Source organism: Anarhichas minor, unplaced genomic scaffold (assembly GCF_050575085.1).
Source record: "Anarhichas minor isolate MPS153535 unplaced genomic scaffold, ASM5057508v1 ptg000011l, whole genome shotgun sequence".
Taxonomy (NCBI): Eukaryota; Metazoa; Chordata; class Actinopteri; order Perciformes; family Anarhichadidae; genus Anarhichas; species Anarhichas minor.
In genome coordinates, this window is record NW_027466457.1 from 4,121,207 (window position 1) to 4,135,192 (window position 13,986).

General features: G+C 40.9%; 2 protein-coding genes across 2 annotated transcripts; one reads left to right on the top strand and one right to left on the bottom strand.

The window, feature by feature from the left end:
* Positions 1-1,423: 1,423 nt before the first annotated feature.
* On the top strand, positions 1,424-7,733 carry sephs1 (selenophosphate synthetase 1). Its single transcript, XM_076088967.1, has 10 exons — positions 1,424-1,479; positions 3,207-3,329; positions 3,474-3,570; positions 4,052-4,155; positions 4,341-4,448; positions 4,581-4,735; positions 4,837-4,927; positions 5,032-5,131; positions 5,688-5,900; positions 6,381-7,733. Exons 2-10 carry the CDS (start codon positions 3,234-3,236, stop codon positions 6,593-6,595), a joined length of 1,179 nt encoding a protein of 392 aa, XP_075945082.1. The 5' UTR covers positions 1,424-1,479; positions 3,207-3,233; the 3' UTR covers positions 6,596-7,733.
* A 652-nt stretch (positions 7,734-8,385) lies between these two features.
* cpt1b (carnitine palmitoyltransferase 1B (muscle)) lies at positions 8,386-13,986 on the bottom strand. Its single transcript, XM_076089865.1, has 18 exons — positions 13,846-13,986; positions 13,501-13,640; positions 13,170-13,341; positions 12,858-12,959; positions 12,242-12,379; positions 12,075-12,152; positions 11,727-11,834; positions 11,500-11,584; positions 10,894-11,089; positions 10,634-10,819; positions 10,422-10,527; positions 10,216-10,332; positions 9,918-10,082; positions 9,684-9,818; positions 9,052-9,204; positions 8,857-8,970; positions 8,642-8,734; positions 8,386-8,520 (listed from the first exon to the last, which is right to left on the bottom strand). Exons 1-18 carry the CDS (start codon positions 13,984-13,986, stop codon positions 8,386-8,388), a joined length of 2,364 nt encoding a protein of 787 aa, XP_075945980.1.

The window sequence follows — 13,986 nt, forward strand, 5'->3', positions numbered from 1 at the left end:
TTCAATGGCTGCCACACTGGCCTTACAGCATATTTGTTATTTGTCTTTATTACTTCTCTAACTTGATGCATTTTGCCACTTTAGATTTTTCCTTTGCAGCTGTAATCTGCGCTCTCCTATGGATGTAAAGGGAAAAAAACTATAGCACCCAATGAAGAAGAAGCCTGCTTTAATGTCTCTCTCTCTCTCTCTCTCTCTCTCTCTCTCTCTCTCTCTCTCTCTCTCTCTCTAACATGCACCTGCTCCAGCTTTTGTGGTCCTTTTCAGTGGACAGATCCTGGGATCTGGGTTTTTATGCCAAAAGACACTGAAATATACAGTGGTTAAAAAATGTCAGATCATTTTCATGTTCAGAAGTGACTTACTGTTTACATTATAGGCTAAAGCTTTAATTTGCCTTGTTCTCATATGTCATTACTAGAAGTTTCAAATCTAAAACAAGACAAAGTAGGCAACTGTAATATTATAGCATTCATATATTTTGCACAAATTACCTTTTTACAAATTGCATTTTAAAAGGATTGTGCCTTTTAAGTGACCAGTACTTCAATGGGTGTAATGTGTTGTGCAAGGTCAACCTTAATTACAAATATTACATCTAAAAGCAGATTTCTGATGTATTTTAAAATAGGTTGATAGAACTGTTTTTAAATAAAGCATATAAAGTATTCAATGAATTGTTTTTTTATTTGAATTATTAGAATCTCTAGGCTATGCATATTGTGCTATTGTTATTAATACTGTGATGGAATTACAGTTTTCATTATTTTGCTCAGTGTGCATATGACATGAATAGTTGTTTCCACCATTAAATATGATTTCCTGGCCATTTTGTCTTTGTGTTGTTTTTTTATATGCTGGACGGTAAAATTAACAACAGAAGAAATGAGACAAACACTTCGTATTGCTGGATTTCTTTCTTGAGGACCAAACAAACATAAATATAGCTTTGTTGTAATGTAAAAAACAAAACAAAAAATGCGTTGTAACAAAAATATTTGTTGCACTATTAACATTAACATATCACACATGTAAGTTTATAAGCTTCAGCCTTTATTAAGTACCTATTCTTCAAACCAAATCATGCTATGTTGTTGTAAGAGCAATTGGAGGGAAAACAGTAAATTAAAGGTACACTCCATTGTAGAGATTTTGTTGCCAGACTTCACAGCCCATTAAAGGGGATGTTACAGCCGCCAATGTACGGGCAGAGGACCCTTTGAGATCTTGTGAGTTTCCTCTTTGTATTGCAAACCATATATTGTTTGATGAAGACAAAACATGATCGGATAGGTTGATTCATTGAAATGCATTCAATTTTACGTGACAGTTCTAATTTTTAATCGTCTAGTTCTGAGTTAGAAGACAAATATGTCTCACTTTTCGTCAGGCGTTCTCGGAGGACGCCCGATTCTAGCCGCAATGCATTCTGGGGCCGTCCCCGCTCTTCTGTCGGGATCCACCGCTAACGTGAAGCTGGTAAGGATAAACTGGACAGAGCAATTAAAGGGGAAATGTTGCAAGAATATAACTCCGCTTTGGTCCTAAAATAACATTTAGGGCAATTGTAAACACTTATATTGCACAATGTTAGTACAAACGTTGCACAAGTTGCATGTTCAGTGCTGTTTTATTGATACGAACTGTGATGTTGCACACATCGCATGGTGAGGGACAGGAAAGGGTTAATTTTTTCCGCCGCCGACATTTTTATTCGGCGCTCTACGGCAACTTTTTAACTTACAATGGGCAAAGAACTGACACTATGTTTCAACAACTGTGGATCACATTAGGGCTGTGGCCTGCACAGTGTGTGTTTTTAATTGTTGTGCAGCTCGCACACTCGGACACTCTCAGCTCTTTGTTCTTATGCTCATCACCTCATGCATTGATCAGCGTTTGCAAAGCGAGAGCTAGCATAGAAACGGAAACTGCATTTTTTTTTTAGCAAAACAAAAGATGAGCGATGTAACTGTCACTTTCAGCACACTGTAAACTGCAGCAGTTAACAGCGTGGAGTCCATTACACCGAACAGTTCACCTGCGGTCGGCGCTGATATTGTTGCCTCAGGGTTGAATGAACTTAGCAGCATTTTGTCTCTTGAACATTCCCACTGTGAGCTAACCGAGGCCCCTTCAGCAACTCAACAGCAGTTTGAATAACAAACCGGGCTTATAAGCGACCAATAACTCTGCCAGGTTTAAAAGTGTTTCCCGTTGTCATTTTATTCACGTGTTACATTTAATCAAACAAAAGCAAACATGAGAGTCGACCAGCATGCACCAGCTCACTGTGAAGTGTTATGTTCCCAGTGGTGTGTATTGGGGGTCACAGAGAGATGCTGTTGAAGAGTCTTTGATGCTTTGCACTTCAGACCCCTAATATTTGTTTTCTCACTAAACTGACCAATTTTAATAAATATTGTACTTAAAATTAAAATGCACTCGATGCAATCGATTTTTATTTTCTTAATTTGATCAAAATCAATGTAATTTGAAACCCGAACAGGAATACATCTAGATATTCACATTCAGTACAATACAATAGACCTACACAATTACTACACCTGTGAATTCTTCATTTAGTATTGAGACTCGTCAGAGAGGTGCTGATTTAAGTGTGGTCGTGTTTCAGGTGTTTGGCTGCTTTGGTACGGTGTTCCTAGTATAAAGTATCCTCAAAATGTGTTACTAAGAAAATTGATACACCGCTCATTCGTTAGTTAATAAATTGTTTTAATTATATCCAAGTGTAAACTGAATGAGAACATCTTTTAGGTTTTGGACTGTTTATCAGACAAAACAAGAAAAGTTTAAAGACATTAAAAAAAGTACTTTTATTAAATTCTAGCAGACTTGTTTCACTATTGTTTGACATTTTATATACTGAAAATAAATCAAGAATATAACTGACAGATTCCTTAATAATCAAGATAATTGTTGGTTATTGTTAGCAGCGCTAAAGACGACTGCAGAGTTAAATGAAGAGCTCTCTGACGCAGTCTTACGCTATTATGAGACACACAAAGGCATGATTTAGTTCAGTGACGTTGCTTCAGACATTTGCACTTTGTCATGATTCACTGGAATTGATGCAAATGTGAGCACGTTTGTGGATAATATAAAATCGCGAGGTGAATTTCATCCCATTCAAACAGCGTTTCTAATCACAGTTATTTTATTGTTCCGTCCTGATGTGCTTCTAGTGGTGAAGACCCAGACTTTCTTCAGACATGTCCGTGAGGGAGTCCTTTAACCCGGAAAGCTATGAGCTGGACAAGAACTTCAGGCTCACACGCTTTGCTGAGCTCAAGGGCACCGGATGCAAGGTTAGCTCTCCATATGAATATCTGCCGTGGACGCGTCATTGTCTTTGTATATCTATACAAATTAATAAGGATTCCACCAGATAAGAAATGTGATGTAAACAAATACAGGATAATGATTATGGTGGTTTTTGTCTTCGGTCACAGGTTCCTCAAGATGTGTTACAGAAGCTGCTAGAAACCCTACAGGAGAACCACTACCAAGAGGATGAACAGTTCCTGGGGGCAGTTATGCCCCGATTAGGTAATTATGATCCTCGTATTGTACTGTAATAACAAATAAGCCAAGTTACAAAGTGCTTAACAGTAATACAGCTTAAACAAAGAGTATTAGCTATTCTAACCACAACAGAACCAACTCCTCTGTAGTGGAAACTAGTTTTGTGGGAGCATTAAAGATAAAGTTGCTTCATATAAAACTCTGAAAGCATGTTTGAAAGCACCAGTCCTGCTGTATTATACATACGCCATCAATGACCGGACAGTGTTGACTGCGATTGAGGGAGCAATAAATACAACAGGGTGCAAAACATTAAAATACTATAAAGGTGTCAGTTCTGGACAGACTACCAGCGCAGAAACACTAAAATGAGAGTCGTTTGATAATTCCCTCGTCATAGAGCCCAGCTGTCAAATTCTGCTCTTACATTAAGATTTTGTGTGTACAGTACCAGAATGAAAACCTCTTCAAAATATCACATACAGAGCTCTTTTATATTTTAAAGGCATAGGAATGGACACCTGTGTGATCCCCCTCAGACATGGAGGCCTTTCTCTGGTCCAGACAACAGATTACATCTACCCCATTGTGGATGACCCCTACATGATGGTATGGATCTGCTCTTTTATGGGCATTACTTTTGCTCCGTTGTGTACCTATTAATTATACATACCTGTGACAAATGAAAGGATGCCACCGTTATGATTCTTTGTCTGTATCATTGGTTGTAACGTAAGCCGTTTTTTATGCAACAACCCTTCATGTGCTTAATTGTCAGTATTTCTTTTCTCTAGGGAAGAATAGCTTGTGCCAATGTTCTAAGTGACCTGTATGCTATGGGAGTGACAGAGTGTGACAACATGTTGATGCTTCTGGGAGTCAGCAACAAAATGTCAGAAAAGGTATGAGGCATGTCAGCAGATGTGTTCACTTTTGGATCTTGTTTCTGGCTAAAAAACTGCGAAGAACCAATTGTTGTACTATATTATGTTGTGCTCCCTTCCTGTGTTCTGAATTGTCTTGGTCTTTTACAGGAGAGAGACAAAGTCATGCCACTGGTCATCCAGGGATTCAAGGATGCATCAGAGGAGGCGGGCACATCTGTAACAGGAGGACAGACGGTACTCAACCCCTGGGTGGTGATGGGAGGAGTTGCTACAACAGTCTGCCAACCGAACGAATTCATCATGTAGGAATGAGCTCCACACTGCATATTTCCCTACTTATGTATAATTTATCATTTTGTTATTTTGCAAAAAAAAAACAATGTTGATGTTTGACGTTTCTCAGGCCAGACAATGCAGTGCCAGGAGACGTGTTGGTGTTGACCAAGCCGCTTGGAACACAAGTGGCCGTTGCAGTACATCAGTGGCTGGATATTGTAAGTCCGCCTGCTCACTCATTTCACTCTAATCATTTTTGTCTCCTTCTTTTGTAGGATACACACTAACACCATTGGCTGTATATGTTGTTTTTATCTCTCAGCCTGAAAAGTGGAACAAGATCAAGTTGGTGGTTACGCAGGAGGATGTAGAGCTGGCCTACCATGAAGCCATGATGAACATGGCTCGGCTCAACAGGACAGGTAAAACCTCTATGAATGTGTCCAAAATGGCAAACTGTATTACTACCTTCAACCTTGACACAGGCAGTGCAGATCAGATCCACTCCTTCTGTTCTTACCTTTCACAATAAAAGCCCTAGAAATATAATTGCAGGCAAGTATTTTGCTTTTTTGTGCTGTTCATTTGTCACAACCCCGGTGTGTAAATGCCTTTAAGCTAGGCATAACTAGATGAGCTGTTGGGCAGAGAGAAATGTTGAATGAGGGAGATTATTTTTGTAAACAGCAGCAGCCTCTGCAGCAGTGTTGCACCCTCTGTGGCTAAGTAGCTTCTGCTAATATAGTAAAACACAATGCAAAAAAACGTAATAATACCTAAAGATAATGTTCCATGTGAGACAGAAGTTGCATACTTCTCATGGTTATAATGTTTATGCTTTCAGACGGCATACAGTGTTTGGCCTTCAAGGGGTGACGGCTGTTGTGAATATCAGCACCAGCTGTGTAGTCAGCATTGTGTACATCCCCAATCAACCAAAAGTCATCCAAATGTGCGCTCTCTCTGTCTCTCGTGTAGCGGCTGGTCTCATGCACACCTTCAACGCTCACGCAGCCACCGACATCACAGGGTTCGGCATCCTAGGCCACGCTCAGACGTTGGCACGGCAACAACGAAGCGAGGTGTCGTTTGTCATCCACAACCTCCCAGTGCTCGCCAAGATGGCGGCCGTGTCCAAGGCTTGTGGGAACATGTTTGGACTCATGCACGGCACCTGCCCTGAAACATCAGGTGTGTGTGTGTGTATACAAGGCTCTGTTTTTTTTTTTTTTTCTGTCTGCGTTAACCACCGTTTATTTTGAATGTAAAGTTTGTTTACAGTAGATGGCACATATGTCGAGACAGCCTCACAAAGTGCTTTACAGGTGAATAAAAACAAAATGCAAAAATAGGAAAGGCCCAACATAACAAACACCAGTTTTATACATGTTCCGGGGGCCACAACAACAAAGATTCAATCAACTTTGCTGTAGCGTTCTGAATCAGCTGTGGTTTCTTCATTCATAATTTGTTTAGAAAGTCTAACTAGTCTAATTGGGACAAGATGCAAATTAAAAGTCCTAAGAATATGACTTCTGATAGGTTCAAGTTGGATTGAAGGTAATTTGTACCCTTTCAAGATATACTCATCCAGTCCTTAAAACACAACTTGTATGATTGTTTTGGTCAATTTAGACCGTTGTGACTGACGGAATCTCCTTTTCTTTACAGGAGGCCTGCTTATTTGTCTGCCTCGGGAGCAAGCTGCCCGCTTCTGTGCCGAGATCAAATCCCCAAAATACGGCGAGGGCCACCAAGCGTGGATCATCGGAATTGTAGAGAAAGGAAACCGCACTGCTCGCATCATTGACAAACCACGGATCATAGAGGTGGCACCACAAGTAGCCACGCAGAATGTCAACCCAACTCCTGGTGCAACTTCCTAATCTACCTGTGCGTCATCGACCGGAACCCCGAAGCTCTGCAGAGTGTTTTTAGACACATAAACTACAAAACCATCCTAGAGTGTTGAAATATATACACAAAATAGTATGTACACAAAAAAGACTGGGTTGGCGTGTATCTACATGAAAAACGGCTCCACACAGCGGCCCAAGGGGCACGTCATCACCCAGTGGACTCAGCCTGCAGTACCCCAATGATAAACAAACCGGTAAGAATTAGAGCATACTTAAAATCCATTTGCCTTTTGTGTCTGTTGTATTCTCTTATGTTACATGTGTGTGTGATCAGCAGGCAACTTCTGATAAGAGGGCAATGGTGATGAAGACAATAATGTGATACTGTTGATTCATTTTGAATCTTAGGAAGTCTGGTGTCTGTTGCCTCTTTGGCTCTTTTTAAAATGGCTCTCATCAAGCAGGTGGACCGCATGATGGTGTTTTTGTTTGTCTATTCACTTTGTACAGTTATAAAGACTAGTTTTAGTTCATTGCTGTAACTGATGCCTTGAAAGAAAAAGAGTGACCAGAATGGTTTGTTTTTTATTACTTTCTTTTTGTATTGTCCCCGCCTGAACTAATAAATATTACAATAGAAAATGGTTTGTTTTTGCCCGCTCTTTGGGAGCTGCACTCAAAAGTCAAATGTGACGTTATCTATCATGAAACTGCAGATTGATATTTTTTTTTTTATAACAATTGATGTTGCTTCATTGTGCATTGACGTGAAGTCATAGATGAAGTGTGGTTTAAAGTCATAGGTCAGGAGATGAACCGTCTACCATCTGCATTCCCAGTAGGTCATCATATTTAAGGTAATGTGGTGATTAGAGTTTGCATTATATGGTCACTCAATCGTGCAACTGTAAAAAGGAGTCTGTTCACAACAAGCACTCTAATCAGTGATGTTGCCTTTGTTCGAGATCTGGTGCATTTGGTTTTGCTCTCACTGTTGCTGCGAGCAGTCTGACAAACTCTTATAAAGCTTCCAGCGGATCAAAGTCCACATCGTTTTTGTTTGTCCTAGAAGCCTGACTGAACCTGTAAGGCCTCTGTAGATGTTCATATGGATACCAGGAACATGACTGTCACCCCACTTACAATAAACGTCTCTCATAATAGATTGTTTTTCCTTGTATGTTTTTGATGTATTACATTTTTTTGTTAATTTTTATTAATTAATGTGTTAAGAATGGAAAATAACTATGAATTTATGTCTAGTGATTAGTATGATTACATTTGAACTCCACAAAAGCCACTGATTATGAGATACATTTAATTGATAATCTTTAATATTTTAATCAAAAATGACAACATTAATTCATACAAATTGACATGTAACAAATGATTTATAGTTTCAGACAGTACTGAGTTTTATATTTACAAGTTTCATATGCACAGACCATAAATAAAGATTATATTTAGATTTATTACATTACGTTAGCTTTATATACAGTCTATGGTATAAACTGACAAAAAGGAGAGAGAAACACCATTGCATAAACGAAAATTCCCATTTTTAAAGATCTATCCCTCAGCACCAAAACAACACAGCTCTGGAAGGTATAATACAAAATAGAAATACATTAGAGAAGTAACAACTATTTCTTTAATCTGACTGAGTGGAACGACCAGCTCCTATAATGTGACCAAAAAGATCTTAAGTGCAACCTGTCTCCCGAACTTTAGTTTTGTATGAATGAAGCACGACGAAGAGACTCACAGGTTGTATGTGAGGCACATCCAGCATATCACTCTACAGTCGTTACAGTCTGTTATTTGTGCTTTTTCCCATTTTCCAGCTGTACATGCGTTGCATGCTCCACCGTCTTCTTATCGTTTTCAGGCTTGAAAAGTGCTCGGATATCAAGCATGGCGTTACAAATGTGCTGACCAAACCGGTATGAGTCCTGCAGGTCACAAACAAAGGCAGAAACAGAGAGAGACATAAAGAGTGTTGCGTTTTTTAAAGACAGCATTACACGCTATACATATATGATAATATGCATTGCTCTCATTTTGTACTCTTACTGTGTCAGGGTTGGAGAACTTGCTGGAGATGTGGAATGTGATGAGGTTTTCCCCAACGATTATATAAGACACACCATAACCATCATCAGCCACCTGGTGGTAGAGAGGAGGCGCTATTACTGCACAAAAATGCCTCCAGACCACGACTTCAGGGTGAAACGTTACGACTTGTGTGTTGCTTTTGCACATCCCTTAAATAAAACAACTTTACTCACTGGGCCAAATCCACCACCAGCACCCACATATTTAGGGAACTTGTTGATGTCAACTAAATTGAGCTGTTGCTGTGGAGTCTGGCTGGTAGACAACTTCCAGGGCTCTGAAAGCACCTAGAAGCAAAGATATTGAATGTTAGGGCAGATAAGAAAGGAGAAAAGTTGGTAGGGTAAGAGTAAACCCATAGTTCTAACCTTCTTAAGGAATGGCGAGTCAACACCGAGGTATTTGGACACTATGTAGAGACAGAAGAGGTGACGGTCGATACCAGAACCCGTCATGGCCAGACGATACATGTTTTGATGCGTATCTGCTGCTTTCCGAAACAGGGCCAGTCTCTGGGCATTCTGATCACAAAAACAAACGGCACAAACAAGTAGCATCCAGGCCCGTACTTATGACATTAACAACATATCAGTTTGACCCTACAAGAACTTCAGAGAGTTCAGAGTCCAGGGCACTGGCATGAGGAGACATATTGCCTCCAGGTCCTGGTGACCAAGTCCTAAGCAGCACAATGTGACCTCTAACAGCGTGTCCTCTCCAAATGTGATGTGGCATACTTACAGAAAGTGTGTCCATTTACACCGAAAGACTGATTGTGAATTTGTGAGCCTGATAACACACACATTTGAGATCAGATATGACCAAAGTCTAATTATTTTGCAAATTGTTTTAAGTATTGACCTCCTCCAGTAAAAGATTTGAATGTTTAAGGACCTGGCTGGACCCACCTGTGATGCCACTACAGACCTCTTTGTGTTTTTTATGTTGTGTGATCCTGATTCATTTGAAGTGTTTCTGTGTGTGATTGTGTTCTGCTTACTGTTGCACCTGCATCCTCCATGGCTCTGACAAATGCAACAGCCTCAGAAGTGCAGGAGCGTACCGTCTCTGTCCGACCGTCTCTGAACATACGAGTCATTGATGACTCGTAAGTCAGACAGAACACACCCTGGTCCTAAAAAGCAGATGGATTGAAGTAATGGTTGGTGGATGACATAATCAAAGACAACAGTGAGCGATAATGTCAGTAATGTCATGAAGATGGCAGCCCTACCCTGAACTGTGCCAGCTGCAGGGCCAACTGAATAAAGGCATCAGGGCTGCTCCTGCACTTCTTGATCAGTCCTTTCCCAAACTCATGGAATAGATGGCCATGGAAGTCCACGTCGTCAGCTATCTGCTTGGCTGACAAGTATGAAGTCTCAATGACCTCTTGGCACTACGAGAGGGGAAAACAGAAGGATAACCTGATTCGTTTTGTGATGAAAATACAGTTAATAGCCTACAGCAAATACCATTAAATGCAAATCAAATAGGTCAATGGCAATTCATGATTTAAGGCCCTACTGCACCTCCTTTGGAATTTGCCACTGTAGTCGAGAGGGATAAGGCAGACCTTTGTTCACATCCCCTTTACAATGCCCCTCCTCTGTGTAGCCAAGATGGAAGCAGTCTGTTGCAAGAACATACTACATAGACAAAAAAATGCTGGTTGAAAATATATCTGCACATTTTTAATCATTGTTTTTGAAATACAATATCAGCACACGTTTCATACCTCCCACATATGTCCGACAATTGGTGCATCAGCCCAAGAATGTTCAGCATTAACACCCATTTTTCCATTTGGATAAGAGATCAAGGTGAAAGACTTGTCAAACCACCTGTGGCAGAGGAAATAAACAAGTCTTTTTCGGTGAACCAACTGCTGAAAGTCTAACCAGTACTGCAGCCAATAGCTGGGACCTTCCCCTTGACTTCTGTGCGTACCTGTCGTAACATTTTCCATGAAGCAGGGACTTGGCATAACTGTCAAACGATTTGGTCTTTGCAGGGTCGTAACCCTGTGGCTCGCCATCTAGCGTCAGGAAGAAGGCAGCAGACTCAATGGCGTCCAGGGACACTTTGTTTCCTCCCTGGCTGAAATATTTAATCCGAGCCCGAGCCCATGGAACTCTAGAAGGGGATGTCAGAGTAAGACAATTTTCCACACATGTGTCCTGCGCATGTGTGTGTGTGATTATATACACCTGTTTCCTGCAGTCAAGGCAGCTAATTTGAGTTCTCCTGGCTGGGGTTCTGATGTATCATTGAGGATCCTTTGAAACTGTGTTTCAAGTTCACTGGGTAAGAGGTGGCGTCCTCCAGTGTACAGCCACACTTTGAAGAATCTGCCCTTGTGGTAGACAACCAGGTGCTTACGGTCAGTCAGGTGCTGCACAATATCTGCAAGGAAGGGCCAACAAGAAAAAGGAAGCATGTGTGGACACATGACAAAATAAGAGGGATGATGCCGTTGGATAATCTCAAAGATAAAATGTAGAATAATAGGAACAGGCATAACGCTTTAATACACACAGATTGACTAATGGTCCTTTTATCTCACATTCATAATCATGTGCGCCAGCAGTACAGCTGTTAGAGGGTAAATCAACACTGTAGCACATTGGACTGGGGGCTGAAACTTTCAAACCAGTTGCACTTCTGTTCATACCTCAGTTAATGATGTCAAAGCAGGTATTTCACGTTTAACAGCTGATGGAAAGCATGTGCTATGACAGCAAGTTTCAACCCAGGTCTGCCCAACTCTTTTGAGTGTTGATTAACCCTTTAAACTGTACAGAGCAGTTGTTTACCTGTTTCAATCCCAGGGATGCGGGTGGTGTTAAATATCCTCTCCATCTGAGTGGAACACATAGGAACTGTCCCCAAAGCCCTCAGCTGAGAAGAGAAAAGAAAAAAAGCATTCATCACAGAGAAGAATGAAGTATGTAAGTGGTGTTACAGCGGGTAGGTTACAAGCTGATTGGGTGATTTGTTTAGATTGATGGCAGAGTTGTAGTAAAGTCGTGGCAAGCGTTACCGGTGCATGTTCACCCCGTTCCAGTTTGCGCCTGTACTGCAGCATGGCATGGACCACATTCCCTGCCCGAGCAGCCTGTCGGTGTGTTGGGATTATGTACAATAGGTCCTAATACATTCACCACAAAGACAAAGTATACTCAAATAGACAGAAAGCGGAGAGCAAGTATAAATCACATAAAGAGACAAATATGATTTAATAAGAGTAATTATTATTTTGGTTACTGGCATTTAGCAATGAAGTTTAGAGAATTAAAGAACTATTTGTTTGTCTAGTATTTCTCGTTAAAAATGATATGAAAAGAGCATTACTAATACACCCCAGTATTGACAGTCTACTGTATCTTACCATTATATAGAAGTTACTGTTCACCATGATAGGACTCCTACCCCTGAGGTAGATGTACTCCTCCCACCAGTCACTTACCTAGAGAAGATAACATATTATCATTGAATGACATTATCATTCAATTCAATTTGAGTTTCGATGTTGTATAACTTGCAGGTACTACTCACATAATTTGTCCCCCACCAGGATTTCAGGATTAGGTATCTCTGTAGCTGGGCTGCTTTTGAATCTTTAAAGTCATTGGCCAGCATCTCCATTTGGTTGTACTGTTCACTGTTTAGCAGAGGACGGACTGACTCCAGGTACTGTGGAGAAAACATGGTGTGTGCTGTCAGGACGAAGGAGCAGTGAAAAAGCTGATATGGTGCAGCATGCGCTACATAAACAGAAAACCTGAAAAACATCCAGCACATGTGCAGCATAGGGGACGTGACAGGTTTGTATCTACTAGTGTACTACTGTAGCTTTCACAGGGTGCAGGAAGGGAAGGGAGCTAGATGGTGGTACAGTCGAACTATGTCTGTATGGTCTAACAAGCTACATATATCAAATAGTTGGAAAAGTGTAGGTTTAGTTGATGTGCCAGATAGGTTTAGGTGTAACAGTTAGAAATGGTAGTCAGAAAGGTGTTGTTGGTTGTGAAATCATGACAAATGACAATGTTTAGATGTCAGGTAACACTTAATAACATGCATTCATTTAGTGCGTCTCCATGTCATTCGTTTCAAGATGACACATTCACTTGTTGTGGTCATAGGAGGTCAGTACTGTGTAGTTTCACACCCTGTAAATTGTATCATCCACACTGGGCACAGGGAGCCTGGGTAAGGAGGCCTGAAAACTGTAGAGCAGCGGCCTGCGCCCGGAGAACATCTTCACGAGGCTCTGGTAACAAAGAAATAATCACACAGAACATCACACACATATCATAGTATACTAGATGACCCTTCATAACAGATCAGGAATCAACATACCCTCTGCACTGAGCAAGGGACGCAAATGCTTAATAGTAATGATGTACTGGCAGCCAGATAATTGAATGGCACACACAGTATGATTGAAGCTTCAGACAGAGTGAGTGAAAGACAAACGTACCAGCCACACTTTGGTAGATGAGCTCATTTTGCCATGGGATTCAAAAATCCATCCATGGTAGGAGAGCAGAGCTTTGAGCATGTATCTCAAGAGGTAGATGAGGAACAGCCAAAGTCCAGTGGCAAACAGAATGGCACTCAGCACCGCTCGGGTCTGCACTGATAAATAGTCTCTGCACAGAAAAGGCACAACACTGCACAATAACTTTATAGTTTTTCTTAAATAGCTGACTTACTGTGTCGCTCGTCTATGGAAAGCTAAAGTACAGTAGAATATGTCAAATCTGAACAACAACAAGGGGACATATCACTGGCTGCAGGAGATCTCTGACCTCTGTGGTAGGTTTTCCGTGATTGCTTCAATCATTCCTAGAGGGGGGTCTATGCGGATATACAAGGAACTCATCATGGCAATCACAACTATCAGCCAACTGGACGGACTGGCAGGATAGACTCCAGCTAATACACCATTCTGTGAGTGGAATCAACAAGATTCAATATTAACACAAGATTAATCTTCATCTTCTACGTTATGCTCAGATGATGAATGAATGAAAATGCACAACTGTTAATACCTTTGTAGAGCTTAAATGCTACACTCGAAAGCGTGTTTGTAATCTTATTATCTAGCGACTCCACATTTTGGAACAGTAGATCTTTAGTGTTGGCTATTGTACCTTGAATTGAATGGCTCGCTTCTTCCATGCTGTCACTCCAGACAGGTAGATGTTTTTGATGACCTCTTGACTCAGTTTAAGGTCCACACTGTCTGGGCGCACAGTGAACTGGAAGCCCACCGCCTGATGCGCCTCAGCCAT

Coding starts and splice junctions, on each gene's coding strand:
- sephs1 (XM_076088967.1), top strand. CDS start 3,234: ATGTCCGTGAGGGAGTCCTTTAACCCGGAAAGCTATGAGCTGGACAAG. Junction 3,330..3,473: donor TCAAGGGCACCGGATGCAAG/GTTAGCTCTCCA, acceptor CTTCGGTCACAG/GTTCCTCAAGATGTGTTACA. Junction 5,132..5,687: donor GGCTCGGCTCAACAGGACAG/GTAAAACCTCTA, acceptor TCTCTCGTGTAG/CGGCTGGTCTCATGCACACC.
- cpt1b (XM_076089865.1), bottom strand. CDS start 13,986: ATGGCTGAGGCGCATCAGGCGGTGGGCTTCCAGTTCACTGTGCGCCCA. Junction 11,585..11,726: donor AACGGGGTGAACATGCACCG/GTAACGCTTGCC, acceptor TTCTCTTCTCAG/CTGAGGGCTTTGGGGACAGT. Junction 9,819..9,917: donor TGCAGCTGGCACAGTTCAGG/GTAGGGCTGCCA, acceptor TCTGCTTTTTAG/GACCAGGGTGTGTTCTGTCT.